Source organism: Homalodisca vitripennis, chromosome 3, assembly GCF_021130785.1.
Source record: "Homalodisca vitripennis isolate AUS2020 chromosome 3, UT_GWSS_2.1, whole genome shotgun sequence".
NCBI classification, from domain to species: Eukaryota; Metazoa; Arthropoda; class Insecta; order Hemiptera; family Cicadellidae; genus Homalodisca; species Homalodisca vitripennis.
This window is the reverse complement of record NC_060209.1, coordinates 80,026,446-80,049,673: the sequence shown is the minus strand read 5'-3', so window position 1 is coordinate 80,049,673 and position 23,228 is coordinate 80,026,446. Positions and strand designations below refer to the sequence as shown.

At 32.3% G+C, this 23,228-nt stretch overlaps 1 protein-coding gene across 1 annotated transcript; it reads left to right on the top strand.

Moving 5' to 3' along the window:
• Window positions 1-89: 89 nt before the first annotated feature.
• LOC124357101 (pyridoxal kinase-like) lies at window positions 90-23,162 on the top strand. The gene is made up of 8 exons (XM_046808546.1): window positions 90-1,078; window positions 3,738-4,087; window positions 11,705-11,804; window positions 13,830-13,976; window positions 14,889-15,009; window positions 16,691-16,839; window positions 19,581-19,769; window positions 22,452-23,162. Exons 2-8 carry the CDS (start codon window positions 4,004-4,006, stop codon window positions 22,583-22,585), a joined length of 924 nt encoding a protein of 307 aa, XP_046664502.1. The 5' UTR covers window positions 90-1,078; window positions 3,738-4,003; the 3' UTR covers window positions 22,586-23,162.
• The last annotated feature ends 66 nt before the right edge of the window (window positions 23,163-23,228 follow it).

Here is a 23,228-nt window from a genome sequence, read left to right as displayed (position 1 = left end):
CTGATCCTGTATGAAGCAAGTTTGAAGCTGTTTGTATCTTCATTACACGACTATTTCTTTTTCAAATATCTGTAAACCATTTTTAGGTTAATTGGCTTTACATTTTACTCTTACTCCAGAGATATTTCATATAGTAACTATCTATAAGATCAAACTCAGTCTCTTTAATAAAGGTATATTTCATTTCATTTTCATACAGTGTATAATTGTTAAAAAAATGTCATACTTTACATTGGATGCAAAGCAAACCATACTATACACTAATGTACTGTATTATATTCTTTATTGTATTTTTTATATCTCATTGTATTAACCGTACAACTGCATGTTTGTGACACCTATACTGTTAAACCCATTTTGTCTAATTTTCCAGAGGACTTTAGAAATTACTATGAAATATAGCTCTCTTATTCAAAGGTACATATTATTAATTTTTTCCTAAGTATGCAAAACTTGAATATATAACATAAACAATACATCACAATACACAAAAAGTTACAAACATTAATCGTTGTTATAAAACATGAGAGTAAAAGTAACAAATGTTGTGAGACCTAACTTTTTAAAATTTTTGTTGGGAATAATAAAATAGCCTAAAAGTACAGAATTTAATAATAGACAATAATAAAATCTATAACATTTACTAAAAATAAAAAAAAAATTATATTCTACTAACAATATAGAATAGCAATCTGACAAAAAAACACAGTGCATAGGGCCTGTACAAAATAAAGCTTTACATACATGCCCAGAATGTGTTATGTCATAGCAATCTTATCAACTGTCATCAATATGTCACAGTACCACTTGCGAATAGTGCACTGTAGTGGTTACAGAGCTTATCGCAAGATAACCGAATCAAGCAATGTTAGCATGGCTGCTGCTTGGATGGGTGACTGCTACGTGCTCCTGTCCATACAAACAGTCTGCCTGCCGGGCCATTGGGTTCCAGGTTGTGTGTTAGGGAGAGCTTCTTAGCCCTAACTTCTCATCTGGTTAAACATTTGATATAAACATTTGTAAATGTGTATGCTTACCTGAATGAGGATTAAAACATTGAAGTGAAACATTTAACAAGGTATGCAATAAAATAAAATTGCTCCAAAAATCTCCTACATTCAGTCTAAAAATACACAGTATACAACACTTGATACAATAACTTGTTTGAGTCTTTATCATATTAGTCATTACTAACATTTATTTAATAGATGATTTTTAAAAATATATATTTTTATTTCATAACAAAATTGTTAAAGCAATAATTTAACAATGTATTTAATTAGTTAATACTTTAATAAAATGTTCTAAAATATATTAAAAATCTCATGATTTTACTAAGCTTGTTTACAAATTTATTGATTTAATTTTCCTGTTGCCATCATGGTTACACACAAGACCAATTTAAAAATATTTGCTAATGCTCAGTCAAATCTCTTGGAGTGACATGCATCATAATTTATTGTATTCAGTGTTGCTCGTATAGAAATGAAGATTCATGCAAAATTTTGTCTATAGTTCATTTTGTTTTCGAGATATACGGATGGACAGTTGTTACCAGACCCTTATTTAGGCACGTGCTGTTCTTTGCTCACACACAAGCTGCAAGATCCTCAAGAGAGCAGCAACATTTTAATTTTATTTTTCATATTAAAAAAAAAAAAACAATACAAAACAATAAAATAATTATAATTGTTACGTTATATTACAAGTCTTGATATTAAAAATTGTCTGTATGTGGACGACACGTCTTAAAATACGTACGTTTGTGTATATCAAAAGATATTTTTCTAAAGAGAATCCACAGTTGCTGTGCTACCTACCACTCTACTTCTCTCGGATCAGAAAGTATAGATACGTGAGTTTGAACATTAACCATGAATCAATAAGTAAAGCTACAATAACAGGAATGACATTTAAATTTAGCTTGTTTATTTCTGCGTTTATACATAGGAAGGAAATAATTTACAAACAATTACAACAAAAAAGTGCTACTTTTTGGCATTTTTCAACTAAACTGCAACTTTGAACAATCGTAACTCAAAAATTTGAGATCCGATTAAAACCAAATTTTTATAAATAAATAGTTGCAAGTGTATTGTTATTAGTTGATAGGAGGATCAGCAGACTTACATTGAAAACTATCCTCTAGGGTCCACTAATTGAAAGAACACATAAAAGTTCACATATATGTAAAATATGAAACATACATAATTACACATTTTTGATTGCACTGCAATCTTTCTCAACCAATAGAGAACATTCTAGTTCTAGTTGCAAGAAGGGAAGCAGTGTTGCCAGTTTAATTTTTATATATAGGCTACTGTTAACATTTATAACGGTTTACAATATATTGAGTACTATATTAAATATGTATGAAAACTGTTGTCTGCTGAAGGCTGGGACTTATCTTAGCTTTAGGTTTGGAGGATTTCTTGATTTTGTTATCCATTGGTGTGCTAGTTAACTGTGAGGGATTACAGTATTTTGGTAATGATTTTACTATTGTGGATTTTAAACAGTTATTGAAGTATGATGTGGCTTGCAGTATGTTGAGGGACTGGTTTGTCTTTATAGCCTACTTGGTAAAGTTATAAGTGTAAAGTTTTTCATTTTTTAATCATACTGTAGAACTTCTTACAAACTTAACTTTTATTCTTGAACGGATGTTTCAAAATTATTTGGCATTGATTATGTTATGGAGTTCTTAAAGGCATTAAAGTTGGGCATGTAATTTGGAAACCACTTCTAAAAACTTTAATTTTTACACCGTTTTCATTGACAAAATTTTGTTAATTTACTGCTACCGCCTTCTTCTCGTTAAAGCCTGCTCATGCCCAGGATTGTAAGAAGAACCTGTAATAACTGTTTTAATATATTTGGCCATTTCTAATGAAGGCCTTGGACCAGCAATGTTAGGCGTAACAATTAATTGCTTGCTAAGAAGCAGTGTTCAAATATTTACAATCTTTACATGTGATCTGTTTTGATGAAATAATTGACAAATTTACCAATTGGTAAGTTAAAAGAGAACCACTGCTTAAGTAAGCTAAAGATAATTTTTTTAATTCAAAGAGATACTTTTAAAAATCCAACTGGTGTTTTTAATTGTCACTGTAATTATTGTTATTGTTATCTATAATATTATGGAAATAAATAAGCCTAATAAAAAAAAAAAAATCATGATTGTTATTTCCACGCTTAATTTTATAAACTTTAGAACTAGCAATTGATTATTCAAGAAATATCATAGTTTATAGAAGCCCTTGAAATAAAAAATGTAATAAATATATGTTAGATCATAGCTTGGTCTCTAATGTGTGAGGTACAATTAATGCATGTGTTACTATACAGTGCTAGTTGGTGGATAAGGGGGATGAATGGGGGGGGGGGTGCGTGCGGTTAATGACTGATGTCGGTTAAAGACTGATGGCACAAGGGTACCCAATTACTAAATACAGGAATGGTTGTTGCAGATCTAGCTTGCTATCTGCTATTTTTGGTAGATAATATCTGTACTTATGTTATTAAAAATGTCAATCACTGTTATTCTGGTTTAAATATCATTATCACTGTACTGAGTTTAATTTATAATTCAAATAATTTACTAAGATCTCATGTACTTTCATTTTTTGTTCTATGAGAACTCTAGTTTAAAAAATACCATTAACTACAGACTTTCTATATTATATATGTATACTGTATATGTTGTTTCATATATTTCCATCTATATTCATCAGACTGGGAAAATGATTTATATACATAGAGAGAGATAGAGACAAAGAGATAACAGTGATTGCACAACTAGAGATAAGTACAGAAACTGTTAAACTGTCTCAGTGACAATATTATTGTCGGTTCGAAGTTCAGTATCTGACTAGTGAGTGAGTAGTGATTACTGAATGGGCAATAACCATGTGATAAAGTGAGCAATGGCAGTGTGTGACAGAGGAGTTAGCAACAGCTGACTGGCTGTGACCTTGAGCCCAGCTGACACAACCTCAGTATGATGGAAGCCAGGCCCAGCAAGGTACTGTCAATACAAGGCCATGTGGTATCTGCCTGTGACATAGCAGCCTACACCTTACAAGTGAGTTTTTATGTTTTACACACTTTGTTATTATAGGAAATGTATACTGTGAAAATGCTGCTAAAGCAGTAATAAAAAAAGGTATATTTATAGAATTTATTATCAGACAGCAACTGAAATGTTTAGATAAGGTTCTATTTCTGAGTCATATCTTGACTCAGACACACCCAGACAGCTTAGTTGCACTTTTGTCTGTGATCACTGATAAAATTAGCCTCTAATAATCAATTTTTTTGTTTATCATAAACACATTAATTCAAATGAAAATCATATTCTTGAAACTAAATACCACTTTTTCAAAGAAATATTGTGCAATATATTTGAGTTTATTGTAAATGACAATTATAATGAGTCTGTAAAAGTTGCATTTTATTTAGATTCCACTAACTCTGTAACTACCAAACTTTAATCTGGTGGTTTATTTATTTTGTATTTGTTTGAAGTTGATAACTGGTATATTATATTACTTCCAGTTATGTGGTAAGACCATGTTTTATTAAAATGTATTCTAATGTCTGTGGGAGTTCTAAACTGATTTACAAAACATTTGGTGAGTCATTTATTTATTTATTCATTGTAAACGCCATTGATTAAACATTAGTATCACTTAATTAAATTCTTTTATGAAACAATATTTGTGCTGTCTTTACATCTTTTGTATGAATGTAAATTCAACTGAGATTGTTTATGCTGACAGCTGCTTTACAGAGGGAAACTACATTAAAAATAATGTATAAGGTCTTTTTTAATAGCAATTTTGTGCAGTAATGTTCAAAAGTATAGTCTACCTCACTGTAATGAAATGCACATAATGAATCATTTTAATCTACTTCAAAACTTATCAGGTAGATTAAAGTAAGTCAATTTAATAATAACCATTCTCAATTTTGAACACAACAAAATATATTTTCAATTATGAAAAATAAGAAATTATTGTTTCATTCAAGTTGTTCATGAATTTATTACCATCTGTAGTGATGAAATTGTATGGAAGTTACTTACCTACCTATTGGTACAGGTTAAAGATATAGTTTTACATTGAAGATCTCGTATTAGTCTTTACTCTTTTAAGGGTGGAAAATCTTTTTTCTGCTATATAATTTGTCACAGAAAGATTAAGATAAATTCTCAGTGCAACTTCTAAATTTGGGAAGGTACTTACGAACGTGTTTATATATATATATATATATATATATAAAGGTATAGATTCCTCTTTTTGTTATTTTTTCCACTTCCATATACATTTTGAAATGTTGACATTCTTGCACAAAATGTTCTTCATGAATGTCTTTTGAGTAGCTTTGAGCCAAGTTTTCACCTCTTCTGTTTCATTTTGTGGTTTTTTTATAGGGAAATTTCTAAAAATTTGAAATTTCGAGTTGAGTGCTTTGTAGCAATCACTTCTTTTGTCTAACTGGGTAACATGATTGTCAATGATGGGTAAAAACATGTAATATGAATTCACTTTCTGGGAGTCATTTGCTCAAAATCCACATCATCTTACTTCATCTGAAAAATTGTTAATTTTTAATATTTTCATAGCTGGGTACAGGCATGTTAGGTAGTTGCAATGTTCTTGCTTCATAATCATTCAAATTAGTTCTTTTTTGTCATAAAAACTAAGATAAGGTACTCCTTAGTAGCAACCAACAAGATCAAGCTCTCCTTTCTGTAGCATCTCACTGGTTTTGTTCACCCTTTACAATGTCTTCCCAAATTACTGTTAACAAAGTTATCTGGAATGACTCTGTATCAGGTGTCTGTGCTTTATCTTAAATTAAATCAACACAGGCTTTTATAATTTCTTTGCCACTGGTCATGAGCTCTGAGAACGTATGCCCTTGTAGGCCATCTAGTTTCATTCATAGATTTCTGCATGAGAAATCTCTGTTTAGTTTTAAGCTTTTGTTTATTGCTTCTTTGCACATGATCTCTCAACAAATTTTTCTAGAATTATATGACACAAAAAGTGTAAAGTCCTTTTAAGAAAGAAAAGAACACAGTAGCTTCAGTGCAGGTTTCTTCAGCATCTAAACAAACAGCCACCTAACTGGTTAAAGAATGGGCTGCACAAGAAACAAACTCAGCAAGGTCATTTTTGTCCTGTATTCTTGCTTGGACACCAGAGTCCTCTTGACATGTTGGAGGCATTATCGTAGCTTTAGCCTTGACAGTTTTGTATGTCGATCAAGTTCTCCAAGTAAGTTGAGAGCTGCTGTTCCCATTCCTTGGGCTTATTGGAAACGCTTGCTAGCACTCGTACTAGTTATTCAATGGCTCAGACTTTGGTGACCAAAATGATCGCAGTGGCACTGCCAACTGGTCTCTGTCTGAGAAATGTCTGGTGTAGCCAATAATAAGCGAAAAGTAGCGTGCTTGTTTAATTTATTTTAAGACTCTTATGCTCGTAATGTCCATAAATTCGCTACAAATGTCAGACGACAGATATGACATACTACCTTTTCCTTTGCTGCCATATTTTGTCGATGATTTGTAATCCACTATTTACTTTATTGGCTGACATATTCCTTGATAACATAGAAGATAAATTTATATTAAATGATAAAAAACATCTAATATAAATAATTTATTATTACAGATATGTTGGATGATATAATTTATCCATTCAAAGGAAATGAAAGACAAATAGATATGTTCAAAAAATACTTGAACCAAATCCATAATAATCTAAGTTGTAACAATGAAATTGAAGAAAATAATGCAATAGACTACCTTGATTTGACTATAACAAACATCATCAAAAAGCACAATTTCAACATTAACAGGAAACCAAACCAACATACACAGATTTAGTTATCCCTTTCTCATCAAATCACCCACATCACCAAAAAATGACTGCATTCAAATCAACGATCGATAAATTACACAAAATTCCAATGAAAACTGAAGATTTTGACAAAGAATTAAATATCGTCAAATACATTGTCCAAAATAATGGAAACAAGCTGAGCGTGATTGATGTATTATTGAAGAACCAAAAAAAGAAGAAAGAGATATCAAATACATGTGACTACCTTGGTAATCGCTACTACAAAATTAATAAATCATTTTATAAACAAGGACATCTATTAGCTTTCAACATTTCTAATAACCTCTGCCTTATAATCAAAAATTCAAGTAATTCAACAAACCAAAATCAAAATTCCAAATTTGACAATAGTGGAGTACCGGTATATAAATTAAAATGAAATGATTGTCTAAATCACTATATTGGACTAACCGGCCAATCCTTGAAAATTAAGAGTTAATAAACATATAAAAGCATTGAAGACATCATCAAATTCAAAATAGGCTGACCATTTAAATAATACTGGCCTTAATACACAAATATCAATCTTGAAATTTTACAGATTTGCTAAAGAATTCACCTATTTTCAACGTTCGAACAGTTTGATATTTACAAAAGTGCCAAAATTAATCCTAATGTATTATTAAATGACAAAGATTTAGTATTTGACAGACTTTTACACAATATAAGTTGATTATATATAAAAATTAAATACAAAATTTAGCCACTAAGGCAGTTAAAACATATGTCAATTTTGTTATATATTTACTTCATTTTAGCTTAACGTACAGTTAGTTACATGAATATGAATTATTCGAATCCGAAATTTACATGGAACAAATTAAAAACTTCAAAAGTGTTCAAAGGTGTATATTCCTTACTTATATAAAACAATTATTGAGGCTACATTTCTAATAAAAGATCTTGTTTCTAAATTATACAAAAGGATGAGTTTAAAGCTTTTCCTTTACAAAACTTTTTCAACATTTCTGCAGATATTGTTAATGAACCATTGCTAATCATTGTAAGGTAGTAAATAATTTATTTTGACATAGTAAACATTTTCAACCACCATGTTTGAACTAACTTCTTTCTTCAATTGTAGGGGATGCAGTGAGTGACTCATGACTTCAGAGGAGTTTGTTTACGAAACACATTCAGTAAATTCTTTCTTTAATTCTTTTTTTGTCGCAAAATATCACCAATAAAACATTTTGAATGGACCTTGCCATATATTATTGCTGATAATAAAATAATATTCAATGTGCATATCTATAAAAAACCATAAAGCTTTAAAATTCAATTGATGTAAAATACGCCTCATCAACTGTATTAACAATTTTAAGTACTTTTTTACAGCTGTTAAACCAATTGTCTTCATATCATTCAGTGTCCATTGACTGCCAACTACCATCAAGTTATTATACATGTGGTAACAATACAAGCATTTCAGTTTGCATAAATCATTTCTAACATTATTGTAATGCAGTTATTTTGTAAGTAGTAACAGCAAAGTAAAATTAATTTTAAATTATTTTTAAAAAATTTCCATATAAAAAATGAAAAATGACAAACAAAAACAATTTGTGTTAACTGAAATAGCAGATTCAAAATAGCAACAACAAAATTCAACTACATCAAAAAAATTACTATTTGACAATGATCAACACTGGTTCAGTTATGATATTTGAAGAAATTTAGAAAGAAGAACATGGGAAAATTTAAACTTTAAGACTTACTTTGTAAACTGACGAACAACAAATTTAAGTAACAATAGTAACAGCTTTAATAAAGACAAAATTAGCTCACGACAATGAGTCAAACTTTGGTTAACCAACTCCTGGATCATTACTACACATTAACTTGCCAAAGACCAATCTCCTTGAATCACCTTGCTTTGCTTTATTTAATCTCAATAATTCAGAGACTCTTGGGAAACTCTGATACAAATAAGAACATGTATATTGCCATAAAGCTTGCAAACGCATCCACACAAGTCATATACAATACAAATTAAAAAATTAGAAGAAGTCTAGATAAACAAATTTGGTAGCCAAAACATGTAGTTGCTAAAACACTTACACCAAAAAGTAAATATTATTTTAAATTTGTAATAAATTAATAAATAATAGAATATAACAAATAAATAACAGCAACAATTAAAATAGAGCCTCATAAACTACAATAACAGAATTATACAAAAATAATCTTTATATATATATAAAATGAAATTACATTTGTTAGTCTCACTAAAACTCGATAACGGCTGGACCAATTTGACTAATTTTGGTTTTAAAATATTTGTATACGTCCAAGGAAGGTTTATAAAGTGAGAAACATTGGAAAAGTTTCTCAGAATATTTCATAATTCTTGAAAATAATTATAATATTTGTGACACGTAATGCAAACTGACTCTAAACAGCTGTTTATACTTTCAGCTGAAGTTCACCAAAGTGGCGGAAATATTTATTAAAATTTAATTTTAGAAAATATTGAATAATTATATAGTGCTTGATCAGTAGTGTTATGCAGATTGCAAAGACAAAGTTACTATCTAATATTTATTTTAGATTGCACCAGTGACGAATAAACCATATAATGCACTGAAAATATTATTTCAATGGTGTTCTAAAACTCCCTTGATGAACAAAGCTGTGAATGTTTTGCAAATATGGTTATTAAAACTGGTTGTCTCCCTTAACAAATTTTACTGTAGTTAAAGGGATGGCACACTCTTCCGATTATATCAGAAGCAGAATACAAGTGATGCAAGTAGTAGATACATTTGATAAAAGTAGTTTTTTCAGCTTATGTTTGCACATATTTTCTTGATCGGGGTAAAAAAATCAATATTGCTTATAGCACCGGAAACACAGCAGATTGAAAATAAATGCTTTTAAATCTAAGTTGGATTCCAAAACCCACATATGTGTTTATTTTCTTGGCCAGTGCAACAACATTACTCAACTGTAGAACTGTAAATAAATTTGAGCAGAAGTGAATTTAATCGTTCGTATCTGACTCTTTTGTACCACAGTGCTTTTCAGTCATACATAAGTTATATATTTTCTTTATTGGGACTAAAAAGCAAACTATCACTATGGCACTTGGAATATCTAAAATAGAAAATTAATCTAAAAAGACTGAAGTTGACACTTTTTAACCAAATTAAGTTTTGGAGACTTTGTGTATACAGGGTGTTCATTTGAAAACTTCAAACTCGTATTAAGACTTTAGCCCAAGTATTAAAATTATGTAAATGGGTATAGTACTAATTGGGGGGAAAAAAATATTTTCAAAATGGGGGTACTCACCCCCATGGCCCCCTGTACCCAAAGTCAAAATTTTGAAATGGCAACTAATACCTTGTGACACTTCAAATTGAAGCTCATAAAAAATGCTGTATTTCGGTAAAAAAAAAATTTAATTGGCCAAGCCGTTTGGTATCAGCAGCCAATAATGTAATTTCTTACACAACAATTATTAGTGTACAAACTACTGTACGACTGCTAATAACAACAAAATTACTCACTGAATACTGTTGTAAATACTTTGTAAACTTCAAATCAAATGTTCAAATTGGTAGCCATTGTTGTTCAAGCAAAAAAATAACCTATTTTCAAATTCTTACCCAACCTTTCTAAAAGTTTCTCTGGTTAAGCGTCTACACTAAGCAGTGATCCTGTTTTTCAAGTCTGGGACACCAGTGGGATGTGTTAAAAAAATACTGATTTCAAGCGACCCCACAAAAAAAGTCTAAGGGTGTTAAGTCTGGAGATCTTACTCGCCATTCAATTGATACTCTTCTTCTGATCCAGGCTTGTGTACATCTAGCCTTTGTCGCACAGAAAGAGCATAGTATTTTGTTTTATTTTCAATAACATGGAGCTCCTCCACATTATGATCTTTGTCGCACCAAGTTTGTGTACTAGTGGCCTAGTCCCACAAAACACTGGAAATAACCGATCAGGAGGTCTTTCTGGGGAATTTCACCACCCTCGTCCAAATTGTCAAAGATGGCATAACATTTCCTTACTAATGCAGGTGTTCAGCAGTTTCCTTCTGCTCATTAGGTATCAAATATTTGGACACATGAAATATATTACTATGTGGACATATCAGTATTAGTTAGCCACTGAGCTGCTTGGTAGTTAAGTGTCAGCAATCTCTTTATACACTTGCAAGGAGCTGAAACAAAATTGTAATGTCTAATTTACAATGTAAATAATGAGTTAAGCTCCTTAGTGCAGCATCTGAAATATGAAACTCTCTGAAACGTGATACTAATATAAATTTAATGTATGTATTTCCTGAGGACAAGATACTGAGAAAACATCTTATGTCTTAAATCCTTTAAGGACTTTTGCATAGTTCCTGAAGTTACAAGATACTCAAAATGCTGTGTGGGTATTGGAGCTGCCTCCTGCCAAGATTCCAGTCACCATGAGTGATATAGTGGGTATTGTTTTAGGTGATTGATGCCTCTTTGAAATTTCTCTCTTCGCCCTCTAGTATAAACCAGCCAAAAGTGGACTCTACAGGAAAAATAAACTGTGTTACCCTCCACCCTAAAGAATCCAGGACCACTCTAATTAAAGTAATGATTAATCAATCTCCACGAAAATTCTTTCTTGATATTATCAAATGCTGGGCATTTACCTTAAACTATTTTGAAACAGGTCATGGTTGTCTATGTATATTACTATGCTGTGAGGTTTTATTTTTCAGTATAACTGTTCTTTTTTATTTGATATAAAATTGAGGATAATTATATTTTACTGGAATAACCACTGATTGTCTCTTACAGATATTAGGAATAGAGGTGTGTTCTCTGCACTCAGCCCAGGTTTCCAGCCCTATCTCTCAGCCAGGATGGAAGGGACAAGTATTACATCAAAAAGAATTAGGTGTGTGGTTCATTACATTTTTACTATAGTTTTTTAATATTGTGCTGTATAAGATTATTTTTAATTTTTTGCCCTTGTTTAAAATTATAAAAGACTGAAATGAATTTGAGTTGTAATACCTATAACTGATATGAGAAATAATGACAATGATAAATAAAAAATGCAACTGCGTTATAGCACTTTTATACAGGATAATATGAGAAACAATTTGATGTAGTATTATTGGAATTATGTTATAAGATCACAAGCATATTAAGTATTTTTTTTTAACTATCAAGTTAAAATTGGGACTGTATCAGATCCACCCTAATTTTAGCGTCCTTGATTTACATAAATTATAAATCATTTTATTTCTGTTAGTAAAAAATAAATAAGAAAATTAGAGATAATAAAAAATAAATTTCTTTTGAAATCAGCAGCAGGAGAAATTAAACCAGTCTCTACTGATTCTATGTATTTTTAAAACAAAAATAGTTACCATTCAAAATTCTAGTCCCTGCCTGCGTTGTGGTCATGTTTAAAGGTCTGTCATTATTTTGAACTCAACAACAGTGCTGGATTAATGTACTGTCTTACAACAATAAAGAAACAGATGTCACCATATCATGAAATGGATATTTTTTTTAACAAAATAGGTATCTTAAGCAGATACTGAGAAGCAATGGAACAATTACGACCACTCTGTAGACCAATTAGGCCCGTAAAATTACTGAGCATGTATGCCTTGTGGTATTTTGCACCCTTCGAATAGAGAGTTCAATCACAGACATTGAACACCTGTGCAGATGAGGACATTTTGAAAGTGAGATTAAAATATAAGAACAAATATAATCTCTATAAGAACAAATATTAGCCACACCATCCTCTAGATTAGCATGCTCCCAGGTAATAAGGAACGTGAACTAAGAGCATGACTCTCTCACTAAGAAGAATGTGAACTGGAGCTAAACCCAACATTGACATTAATCAACCCTTCCCACCATAGCTACGTTATGTGTAGAAAACTCTGTTGCATTAGAGATTGTATCTAAAACATCGTAGTTCACTCAATTATACACTTTATGAGACAATGAGAATACCTCTTCATGTAGATTATACTATATTTTATATTCTAGGTGTCTCCAATGTCAAAACAATGTAAAGAGTTCATTTTGAGTTTCTTTTTTTTAATCTCTTTTGACGAAGATGACTCAAGATTCCTGGAGACAGTGTCAGATACCAGATGCTACATTAAGAGGAGGTAAACTGGAGCTAAACTCAATATTCACAAGTAAAATGGAGTTTTATTCCTGCCTCTGCAGTTTTCAATATAATAACTAGGTTTGTCTAAGGACTTCCCAACATGACAGTAAAGCAGCATAACCTTTTTACACTGACGACGTGTCCTTCAAAGTCACTAGGTAGAAATGTCTACTTGGTTTCCCTACAAATTATTACTTAGTTCCGTGTATGCCACTACACATCCAACATTTTAAATAAAGGTTGTTAAGGTTCTAACCTACCCAACAGCAAGGGTTTGATACTAAATATACTACTAGTAACTAGTCGGGTACATCAAATACAAGCCTACAAGTCAGTAGAAAGTTCCAACTGGCATTTCTGGGCTTACTGGACATCTTCACTCAATAAATGCTCACTAGTACAGATTTAATATATTTTAATGTTACCAGAGTTTGTCTTCCAGGTTTTTAAACACCAGCCTGAATGTCACTGTTGAAAATCAAATTCTTAAAATTAGAGAGAACAATATTAAAAGTTGTGTTTATGAATTATAGAGCAATATTAATATTTACTGTATTCTTATTTTTACAAATTTGTAACACATTTTAGTTTTATCATACAGAATCAAAACCCCTTATTTGCTAGGGTTTTGACCTGATTCCCAAGGCCAAAGATTCTGAGGTAAGTTGTTTTGGATCTCTCTCACCAACGCAAATAACAGAATTGTTTACCAAGAGTCAGTATAATTATTTTAAATTCAATATGCTTTCATGAGTGTTGTTAAAATTTGGTTTTTTACTCTAGAGGAGCTGATGGGCGGTCTTGCAGCGAAGTCACTGGACAGGGACTTCACGCACCTCCTCACTGGCTACATCGGCTCCAGTTCCTTTCTCAATCATATCCCTGAGTTAATCAGGCAGTTGCGCCAACATAACAGCAACCTCGTCTTTGGTATGTACCTGTAATGTTTACTTTAAAAATAGACTAATGATACATTGTTTTGATGTAACAGACTGTAGAGAAATATTTAACTCTTTCATGCTGAATCACTGAAAATACAATGTGAAAGAAATAATTTTTCAGATTACAGTAAAACTTATCATTATCCCCAGAAGGGTTTCCCAAATGTCAATATATTGGGGCTTGTGATGTGCCATTTCTGGACATCCATAGAATTGTCCCATCAATGATAAGTGACACATCAGTTTTTGCTGTACATTGTGTAAATTTAACTGGAAGGTGTAAACCATCTAGAAGAGAACCCTTCTGTGTATAATGATAATTTTACTATAATCTGAAACATTAATTCGTGTGTGTGTGTGTGTGTGTGTGTGCGCGCGCGCACGTGCACACGCATGCATGTGTGTATGTGTAAGAAATTTTGTATGTATAAAACAAATTTTTAAATGTTATGTTCAACAATAAAAAAATTTCTTTCACAATCAATTTATACATTCATTTTATTTAATCCAACAGTTTTATATACATAGTATTTTATGATTCTCTTGCCACCAAAAGTTCTGTAGTTTATAATGAATACAATAAGTACTAATTGGAATAATTTTAGGAATTTTAAAGCTGTCTTAAATTCCTTTAGAAATTTTAATGGTGTGTTATTCTGGGATGCAATACCCATACAAGTCAATTTTGAGTGTACTTTCAGACTGTCAGGAAGATTACAACTAAATTATTTTTTTGTATTTATGTCTAAATAGGATTGCATATGTTTCTTAGTATAATATAACTAATTTATTTTACCTAACCAGAACAATGAAGCAATGATTATAGTAGAATGACTACAGTTTATTATATTGACTGTTTTATTAAGATTGTAAACCTAATGGTTCCATTAATTGTGTTCAGTGTGTGATCCAGTACTGGGTGACAATGGGAGAATGTGTGTGCCAGAAAGCTATGTGGACATATACAGAGATTATATCATTCCTTTGGCAGATATCGTCACTCCTAATCAGTACGAGGCAGAGTAAGTATTCTAATTCATATACCATTAGAACTATATACATGAATAAAATAAACAGAAACATTTATATTGGCAAAGTTGGGATAAATCATACCAAACACAGTAGCATTTAATTTTGGTTTATCATTGGAAAGGTATTTGTCATTTTGGTTAGATATGGTGATCAAAACCAGTTTTCTTGGTATCGCTATTTTTATTTATTGAGACCTTACTAGAAACTTCTTTGAAGTTCTATAACTGTACAGTGAGTAGCAACCTTTTCATATCCCAAAGATCTGATTAAAATTCTAAAGGGTCTGATAAAACTTTGGTTTTGAATGGCAGATTGGGGTCTGTCATGGTCTTGCAGCAACAAAACTCTAGATTTCAGAAGGCCACGCTGCTTCACGTATAGTTTTAGTGAGAATAGCAAAATAAGAGGCTACATTTATTGTTGTCCCTTATTGTATAGCTTATTTTACAACATTCAATGTCCCAAAACGTGGTTGCTGTAACCTTCTTGCAAATCGAGTTGTCTGCTTGGCTTTGGTTGGTAATATAACTTATGCAAAAATCTTAAAAGACTCGGGGATCTTATGAAAATTTTATGAAAAATGCTTAAACAAAAATGGATCTAAGATTGAGTATAATAAATAAAAATGGACTTGGGACAGATCCCTATGGAACCCCAGTAATGACTACTAACACTTGGATTCCAAACGAATCCCTGAAAACATATGCAATCTGCTATAATTATAGGTTTTAGAGTAGTGCAATTATCATCTTGAAATGCTTAGAGCAGAATATGGCTGCAGTTGGCAAAGCTGTGCCCAAAAGGGTTATTTAAGGGTAAGATAGTGAAGGGTTAGAGCACCTCATAATATACAGACATGTGTTAACTCAGAAAGAATCCAAAAGTTAATATCCCCACACGATAGATGGACTATGCTTTCCTTGGATTTCAGGTCAAGGTTATGTTTCAGCTCAATATCCTACCTCCTAAGAAGAATATGTACTACAAAGGGAAGACTGCATTTACATATCCAGCACCATATATAAGAGACTTCTGATCATGTAATCCAAAGTTGCCACAGAATGCTGGTTGGTTCTATTAGCCCTCTTAGTACCATGTTTAGAAAGACCTGTAATCATTGTAGGTATTGTAAGAGTTAACTTCATATACCACAGCAAGTAATGGTAAACAGCTAATATATGGAACAGATGTGGTGGCTTAAAGTAATGCTTTTTGGACTGTCCACAAAAACAGATCAAATCTGATGAGGAACACTGTAAACCTGATTTGGTATACAAAAGAGATGATGTTATGTATGGCATTGGTACTCTATGATTGATTGGGTTTTCTGTGATATATTGACAACTCCTTGCAAATATGGCCAAATATCAGATTAACTAGACATTAATGCTGGTTGTGTCACTTGGTATAACATCAGGTAATCTCTTCACCCATCTTCATTGTGGATATCAGCATCCTTCTCCCTTATCAATTTTCCCTCCCTCCCTTTGTCCATTCAATTTTCAATTTGGTGTGTTTGCATTTCAATTACATACAGGGATTAAAAAAAATTAAAATTGCAGACTATACAATAACTAAAAAAACATTAAAATTAGTCTAACATATTGATTTTAAAAGTTCATATTTTATATGAAAGTATTTAAAAGAATAAATGTATATTTGTTGGAACAGACTGTTGACAGGTAAGCCAATATTGGATGCAGACGATGCCTGGACTGTCATCGACAACATACATTCGATGGGCTGTCCATCTGTATTCCTGTCTTCTGCTCACCTTGGTTATGATGACTACCTTTTGGGGTTTGCAAGCAGGGTTTCAGGTAGATTTAAATAAAAGTTAACGTTATTACTGATATCTGTTTACCCTGATCTACCTTACTCAAAACTGCACCTTATCTATTCTATTCCGTTATATTTTGGTCCAAAGATGCACCACTTTTGATTCTGGTAAATAAACACAATAAAGTGAAACTCATTTGATCACATAAAAGTTAAAGAGTGCAACCATGATCTAAATCAGGTTTGGAACAGATGTAAAAGGCTATTTGGAGTTAAGAAAAGCAGAAAGTTTGCTTCTATGAAATAGGGTCATAAAAATAAGGTATAAAATATTATATTGAAAAATTTCATTAATCTATTATTTATTCAATAGTTATAAACTTTTGTATAGCAGGACATATTGAATGCAACAAAAGTGAAAGCTAAGATGATATTGTTGCATGGAAGACTTTCTTTTTGAACAAGTAAGGGATTTGTCAGTGGATTTTATGGTCAGACACTCAACAGACAAATCAGTGATAAATAGATTGACGAAAGTTTAGATTAAGTGAACCTATAAATGAAAAAAGGTGCAAAAGTTAATGTTTTTAATAAAAAATCTTATGCATGTATTGTTAGTTTTTAAACAGTAACCCTATTGAAAAATGCAATAAAAGTTATTTAATATCCATTTTATACCTTTATTCTGCTATACCATATTCTAAACTACCGGGTGTATCAAAAAGAATGACCTGATTTTGTACGGTAATAATTACGAAACATAAGGCATGTGGGCAAGGAAAGCTGTGTATTTGGAATGGGCGTGGCCTAAAGTTTCATTAAATCGCCGCTAGATGTCGGTCAGTGCGTCTTCTTCGTTTCCAGTCAGTCTGAAGTAAAATGGCGTCCGCTCAACAAAAGGCGTTTTGTGTGTTGCAGGACGAGTCAGTTGTTTCGGTCCAGCGCGCTTTTCGTCGCCGTTTCGGCATTGATCCGCCTTCACCTAAAAACATTCGTCGATAGTATCACCAATTTGAAGAGAAAGGGTGCTTGTGCAAAGGTAAAAGTTCAGGCCGGCCTCGCACTTCTGATGAAATGGTGGAAACAGTTCGGGTTCAAATGCTGCAGAATTGGCTTTTCCCACAACTTCAGGCAGACTCTGGTGACTTCATTTTCCAACAAGAAGGAGCTCCGCCTCACTGGCACAACAATGTTCGGCAGCTTCTCAACAACACTCTGCCCCACCACTCGATAGGGCGCACGGGACCTTGAGACAATGCTCTTCATTCTTGGCCTCCAAGATCACCAGACTTGACCCCATGCGACTTTTTCTTGTGGGGATATGTGAAGGAAAAAGTGTTTGTTCCCCCTCTAACTCATGACATCAAAGAACTAAAGAACAGAATAACTGTCGCAATAAGGTCTGTGAACGCAGATACGTTGTGTAAGGTTTATGAGGAATTTAGCTATCGTCTGGATGTTGTTCGTGCTGCTGCTGGTGGACATATAGAACATTTGTGATAACATACCTAAAACTTTAATATTTTGTGAGTATTTTGCAATAAATATTATTTTTGTAGTACATTTTTAGCAATAGATATTCAGTTTTTTAAAATCAGGTCATTCATTTTGATACACGCTGTAATACTTGAAGCAAATCTTCGCTTTTTAGGTCTTTCTAAAATTTACAGTTTGTCATTTTCTCTTTTTGCTTTCCATGTTTACACGATATTGTCTAATGTCAGTTTAATATACACTATTATATGCATACTCACAAAAAATGTTCTTAAATATTTTTTAACACATAATAAAATTACAGTGTGTTAATAGTAGAAACAGAAGGATTTAATTTTCTGGAACAGCTCATGCTAGGAACATGTGAATGGCTAGTCAGTGCTGAAACAGCAACTGGTCACTACAGAGATCCATGTTCAAATCATAGTTTGCATTATACCTTTTTGCTTCTTAACAAGTAATGAATGAAATTGAGCCTAGCATGATGTAAGGTGGTAAATAATTAAATTTTTAAGATGTAAATAATACCATTTACACTCCCACACCATTGTGCTCTGTCCCACTTAGTGATCACTAGTAAATAACAATATGTAATACCTCAAAATTATGTAGTTTGCAACTTCGTGTTCCTAACTTAGCAGTATACAACTTTTATAATCTACTATCAGATAGTTGTTCAGAACAAGTCCATATTAACAGAACTGGATAAAAAAGAGTCAACTGTTTTGTGTAAAACTGAATCGTTTATGAACAGTAGAAAAAACTTACATACAAAAAGTGCTTTGGTTTACTGTCTTCTGATATAATGTTGCTCTATGACATTGCAAGCTCCGGCGAAATCTTTTGGATGGGAACAACTGTATTATTCTCATTACAGTTCAAACCTTACCTTACCAGTAATTTTCTCTTATTTCATTATTTAATGGAGCTTGTCAGTTATCAACTGTTCAAAAACTACGAAAAAGCGAAAAAGTACATTGATTGATTGGCACTACAAAATATCTTGAGTGCCAGAATTGAAAACCTTTCTGAGTTGTATGACAAAAAGCCTGTTTGATAAAAAATCAAAACTATGTAGAAAAGTAAATTACAGTATGCGTTGTAATAAAAAAATTTAAATAATATATTTTCCTTATAAAAAAATAGACGTTCTTAAGTAGAACGCTTTACAGTAATAAGAGTTGGTGTGACTGAAAAGATGTTTTTATTTAGAATTCAGAAAGTATTTAAAAGCTTGCTCAAGAATGCAGCTAAATAGTATCTCTGTTGACTGATGTCTTATCTACAGGTAAAAAGAAGACAACAGCGACACTCAAATGTCCACTGGTACATACCAGTTTCACTGGGACAGGTGAGCTGTATGCTGCTCTAGTGCTGGCCTGGATGTCCCGAACTGGTGATGATGTAGTGGCAACCTTGGAACACACCACAGCCACTGTTCAGGCTGTCCTCAACCGTACTTCCCAGTCTGCCACGGGTAAGAGAGTGGCTGTTGATTCTTAATTATCAGGCTGGCCAACCCAGGCATATAGTGGTGCTTGAGTTGACTAGGTTGAGTGCTTGAGAAAGCTGAAATTGAATAGCTAATGTGACCATAGTCTTGTAAAATTAAAAGAAATAAATCTGCTACATACCTGGCATCTAGCCTAATAGACAAAAACCAACCAGTATTCATCACAATTTCTCCCAATTGGATTTTCACATGATGTGCTTATTTTTTATTGTTAAAATAGAGACTGTATAAATTACTGAACATCACTTTACATTTCTGATAAAATTTTTGAATAAGAATCAACCACATGTTGGGGTGGTTCATGATGACAATGCACAATAAAATAGTTATTTCCACAAGGACAGTGTTTCAGTGATGACTGAGAAGATTAGAGGGAAAATACAGGTTGGTGCAAAAAAAACACATGGATTTGAGTAGGGTAACATCAGTGGAGGGGAGCTGTCAGTGACTGCCGAGTGATGCCATTTAGTAGATTAGAACGTCCAGTTTTGGCGCAGTAGACCATGCAACATCACGAGTTTGCTGTTGAACAGTATTTCAAATTGAATGAATCATTGTTCAATGAAGCTTTTTTAGAGAGTTTGATATTGAGCGTATAGCCCATGCGAGTAATGCTTCAATGGTTCATTATAGAAATGTTTCCCGATCACGTGATTTTACATATCAGTGATTTCCATTAGCCTGCATGCTCGCCAGATCTATTGCCGTGCGACTTCCTTATGGGGTCATTTTAAATTCAATGTTTATTGTCATAAACCTCGTTCATTTGAAAATTTAAAGGCTGCAATACATGAAGAAATTACTTTTCTATCACAGGATACTTTGACAAAAGTTATGGAGAACTTTGTCAATGTTTTTAGAAGGACACTATATTCCCGATTTTGTTTAAAAAAAATTAAGTACTTTGGAATTCTTAATGCCCAGTTCTCAAATTGGGATGTTCGCTGATTGGTTTAGTGTTAATTAAATTTGTCCGTGATTAAAATAAAATTACTTATAGCATTTTTAAATACTTTTTTTGCACTACTCTGTAAATGGCTGTAAAAATCTTTAATTATATATTTTTATTAAAAACGTTGAATACATCTTTTTCTTTCCGATGGCTAAATAACAGTGCAAATAATAGCTGATAAGCTTAATTTTGGAAATCATCTGTAGGCACATCGTCAAGGATTAATCAAATTTACTGTTTTAAAATTATGGCAGAGTTTGTGGACAATGAAGTCACGGTTCAGGAGATCTGAGTAGTTACCCACTATAAAACTTAGCTTAATATTATTGTAGATTATAAAAAATTCCACAATAGCTTTTGGCATGGTTCCTCAACCTGTCAGTTATCTCTTGGAAATATTGGCAAATTCTTTACTGAAATCTTGATGTTGAATTAATTCTCAACATAAATGACCCAAAAAATCACAACTGTTTCTTTTTTGATGTTGACCATAGTATATCATACATATATATATATACGAGGTGTGTCCAAAAAGTATCCGACCTTGACGTCTGGCATGAACTGACGTTACTCGGCGGCAACAGCAATCTGGTCCCCTTCAAAGTACTCCCCTCCACAAGCCACTACCTTATTCCAACGCTCCTCCCACTTCCGGAAACACTCCTTAAATTCATTTTGTGGAATGGCTAACAGGTCCTCAACATTTTCAGTGTTTCTGGCCGTTGAAGGCCTGCCAGATCGGTCATCACTCTCCATTGATATGCGGCCATTTTTAAACCGCCTAAACCACTCTTTTATTTGTGTATCAGCCATAGACACGTCACCATAAACTTTCCGTATCATAGTAATCGTATCTGATGCTGAATGGCCAAGTTTTTGGCAAAATTTAATACAAATGCGCTGCTCAACACGGTCAGTCATATTGAAATGCGACGCACACACACGGCAGTACTGTACGGAACAGAGCGCTGTGACGCACTGAGTGACCGGATCGTATTCAATGCCTAATATGGGGCCACCTACTAGTCGGCGGTCAGATACTTTTTGGACAGACCTTGTTCTGGAGCTCTCAGCTGTGTCAAGTACTCTATTTTGTCCTCAATCTATAACGTATAATTTAGGTATATACTCTATAATCCTATACCTATTTTATAGGGTATAGACTTGTAGGTTATCTATAATGAGGTAAAACGATAATGTACCAGAATTTGATTGGAATCAATGCTGTAACCATCTTAGATACAATACATAACAGTTGTATGTTATGGAAAGTAACTGGATCTTTCACAAAAGTTTAGTGTACCTGTCTCAATTACAGAATTTTCTGAATTAAAACAGCATGTACATTGCTATTTCAGTAAATTAAATTCAGTAAAAGTCAGTTAATTTTTAAGTATATCATTGCCCGTTTTGCCCTAGCCTTTTTGTATTTGCTAAGAAACTTGAAAATTAAAAGTGAATACTAAAAGATAATATTTGTTTGATGAGATGTTTATATGTGTGTATATTACTGAAAACTAACAAATTAGTGTTATCCTCCATTTTACACTCAGTAAAGCAATAAGTGAAATAATATTGGTAATATATTTAGTGTGACAGAATACGGAAGTAGGTACAGTAATACAGAAATCACTATCACTAAAGTTAGTTGTTCTATAATGACCAATAATATGTTATGTCACTTGTTTCTCCAGGCAAGAATGGTGAAGGCGCTGGTAAGAAAGGACCTTATCACTTGAAATTGATCCAGAGCAAGAGCGACATTGAAGAGCCAAATATTATTGTTAAATGCAAATCCAGCCTTGACAGTGATGTGGATTGGCAGTAACAGAAATAAGTATTTCTGTAAATTCAGTATTATATATACTGTACGAAGATTTTATATTTTTACATTCTATTCAGTAAAATAATTATCATATTCAACCAATATTCAATATTGGTTTAATTGCAATAAAATAATTGTTAATTGCAGTATTTTTATCAATACTAATAAAAGTTCAAGAAATATATTTATATGCAAAAAACTTTTATTATATTATATGTGTAATAATTTATACATACCTATTATTTGTCTAATTAGGGGACACCCCTGCCAGCTTTTTTGAACAACCCTCTCTCTTGCTGTGCTCACTCGTTTCTACTGCATTTAAATTAGTTTCATTTTATATCTTATTAAATTAATCAGGGCACTTTTCTTAAATATCACGGTTTTAAATGCGTGAATTTATTATTATTAATATGCAATCAAAATGTGTACTAAGCCCTTGTATAAGCGATATAATTATTTATAACTGTGTGAGTTAACTATTTGCAAGAGAACAATTTGTTAGCTTGAATCAGTATTGTTCTAGATATTCTAAGTATTGTTTACCAAAACCTTTTTTACAAATAAAGAATAAAATGGATTATTATTGTGATTTATTTTCCAATTTTATATTAATCCTGAAAACCAACCGTAGTTTTCAGGGCGT

Bases quoted from the DNA above. Each gene is read 5' to 3' on its own strand.
- LOC124357101 (XM_046808546.1), top strand. From the start codon at position 4,004: ATGATGGAAGCCAGGCCCAGCAAGGTACTGTCAATACAAGGCCATGTG. The intron at 11,805-13,829 runs GTGTGTGGTTCA...TTTTTACTCTAG, and splicing joins ATTACATCAAAAAGAATTAG to AGGAGCTGATGGGCGGTCTT. The intron at 15,010-16,690 runs GTAAGTATTCTA...TTGTTGGAACAG, and splicing joins CCTAATCAGTACGAGGCAGA to ACTGTTGACAGGTAAGCCAA.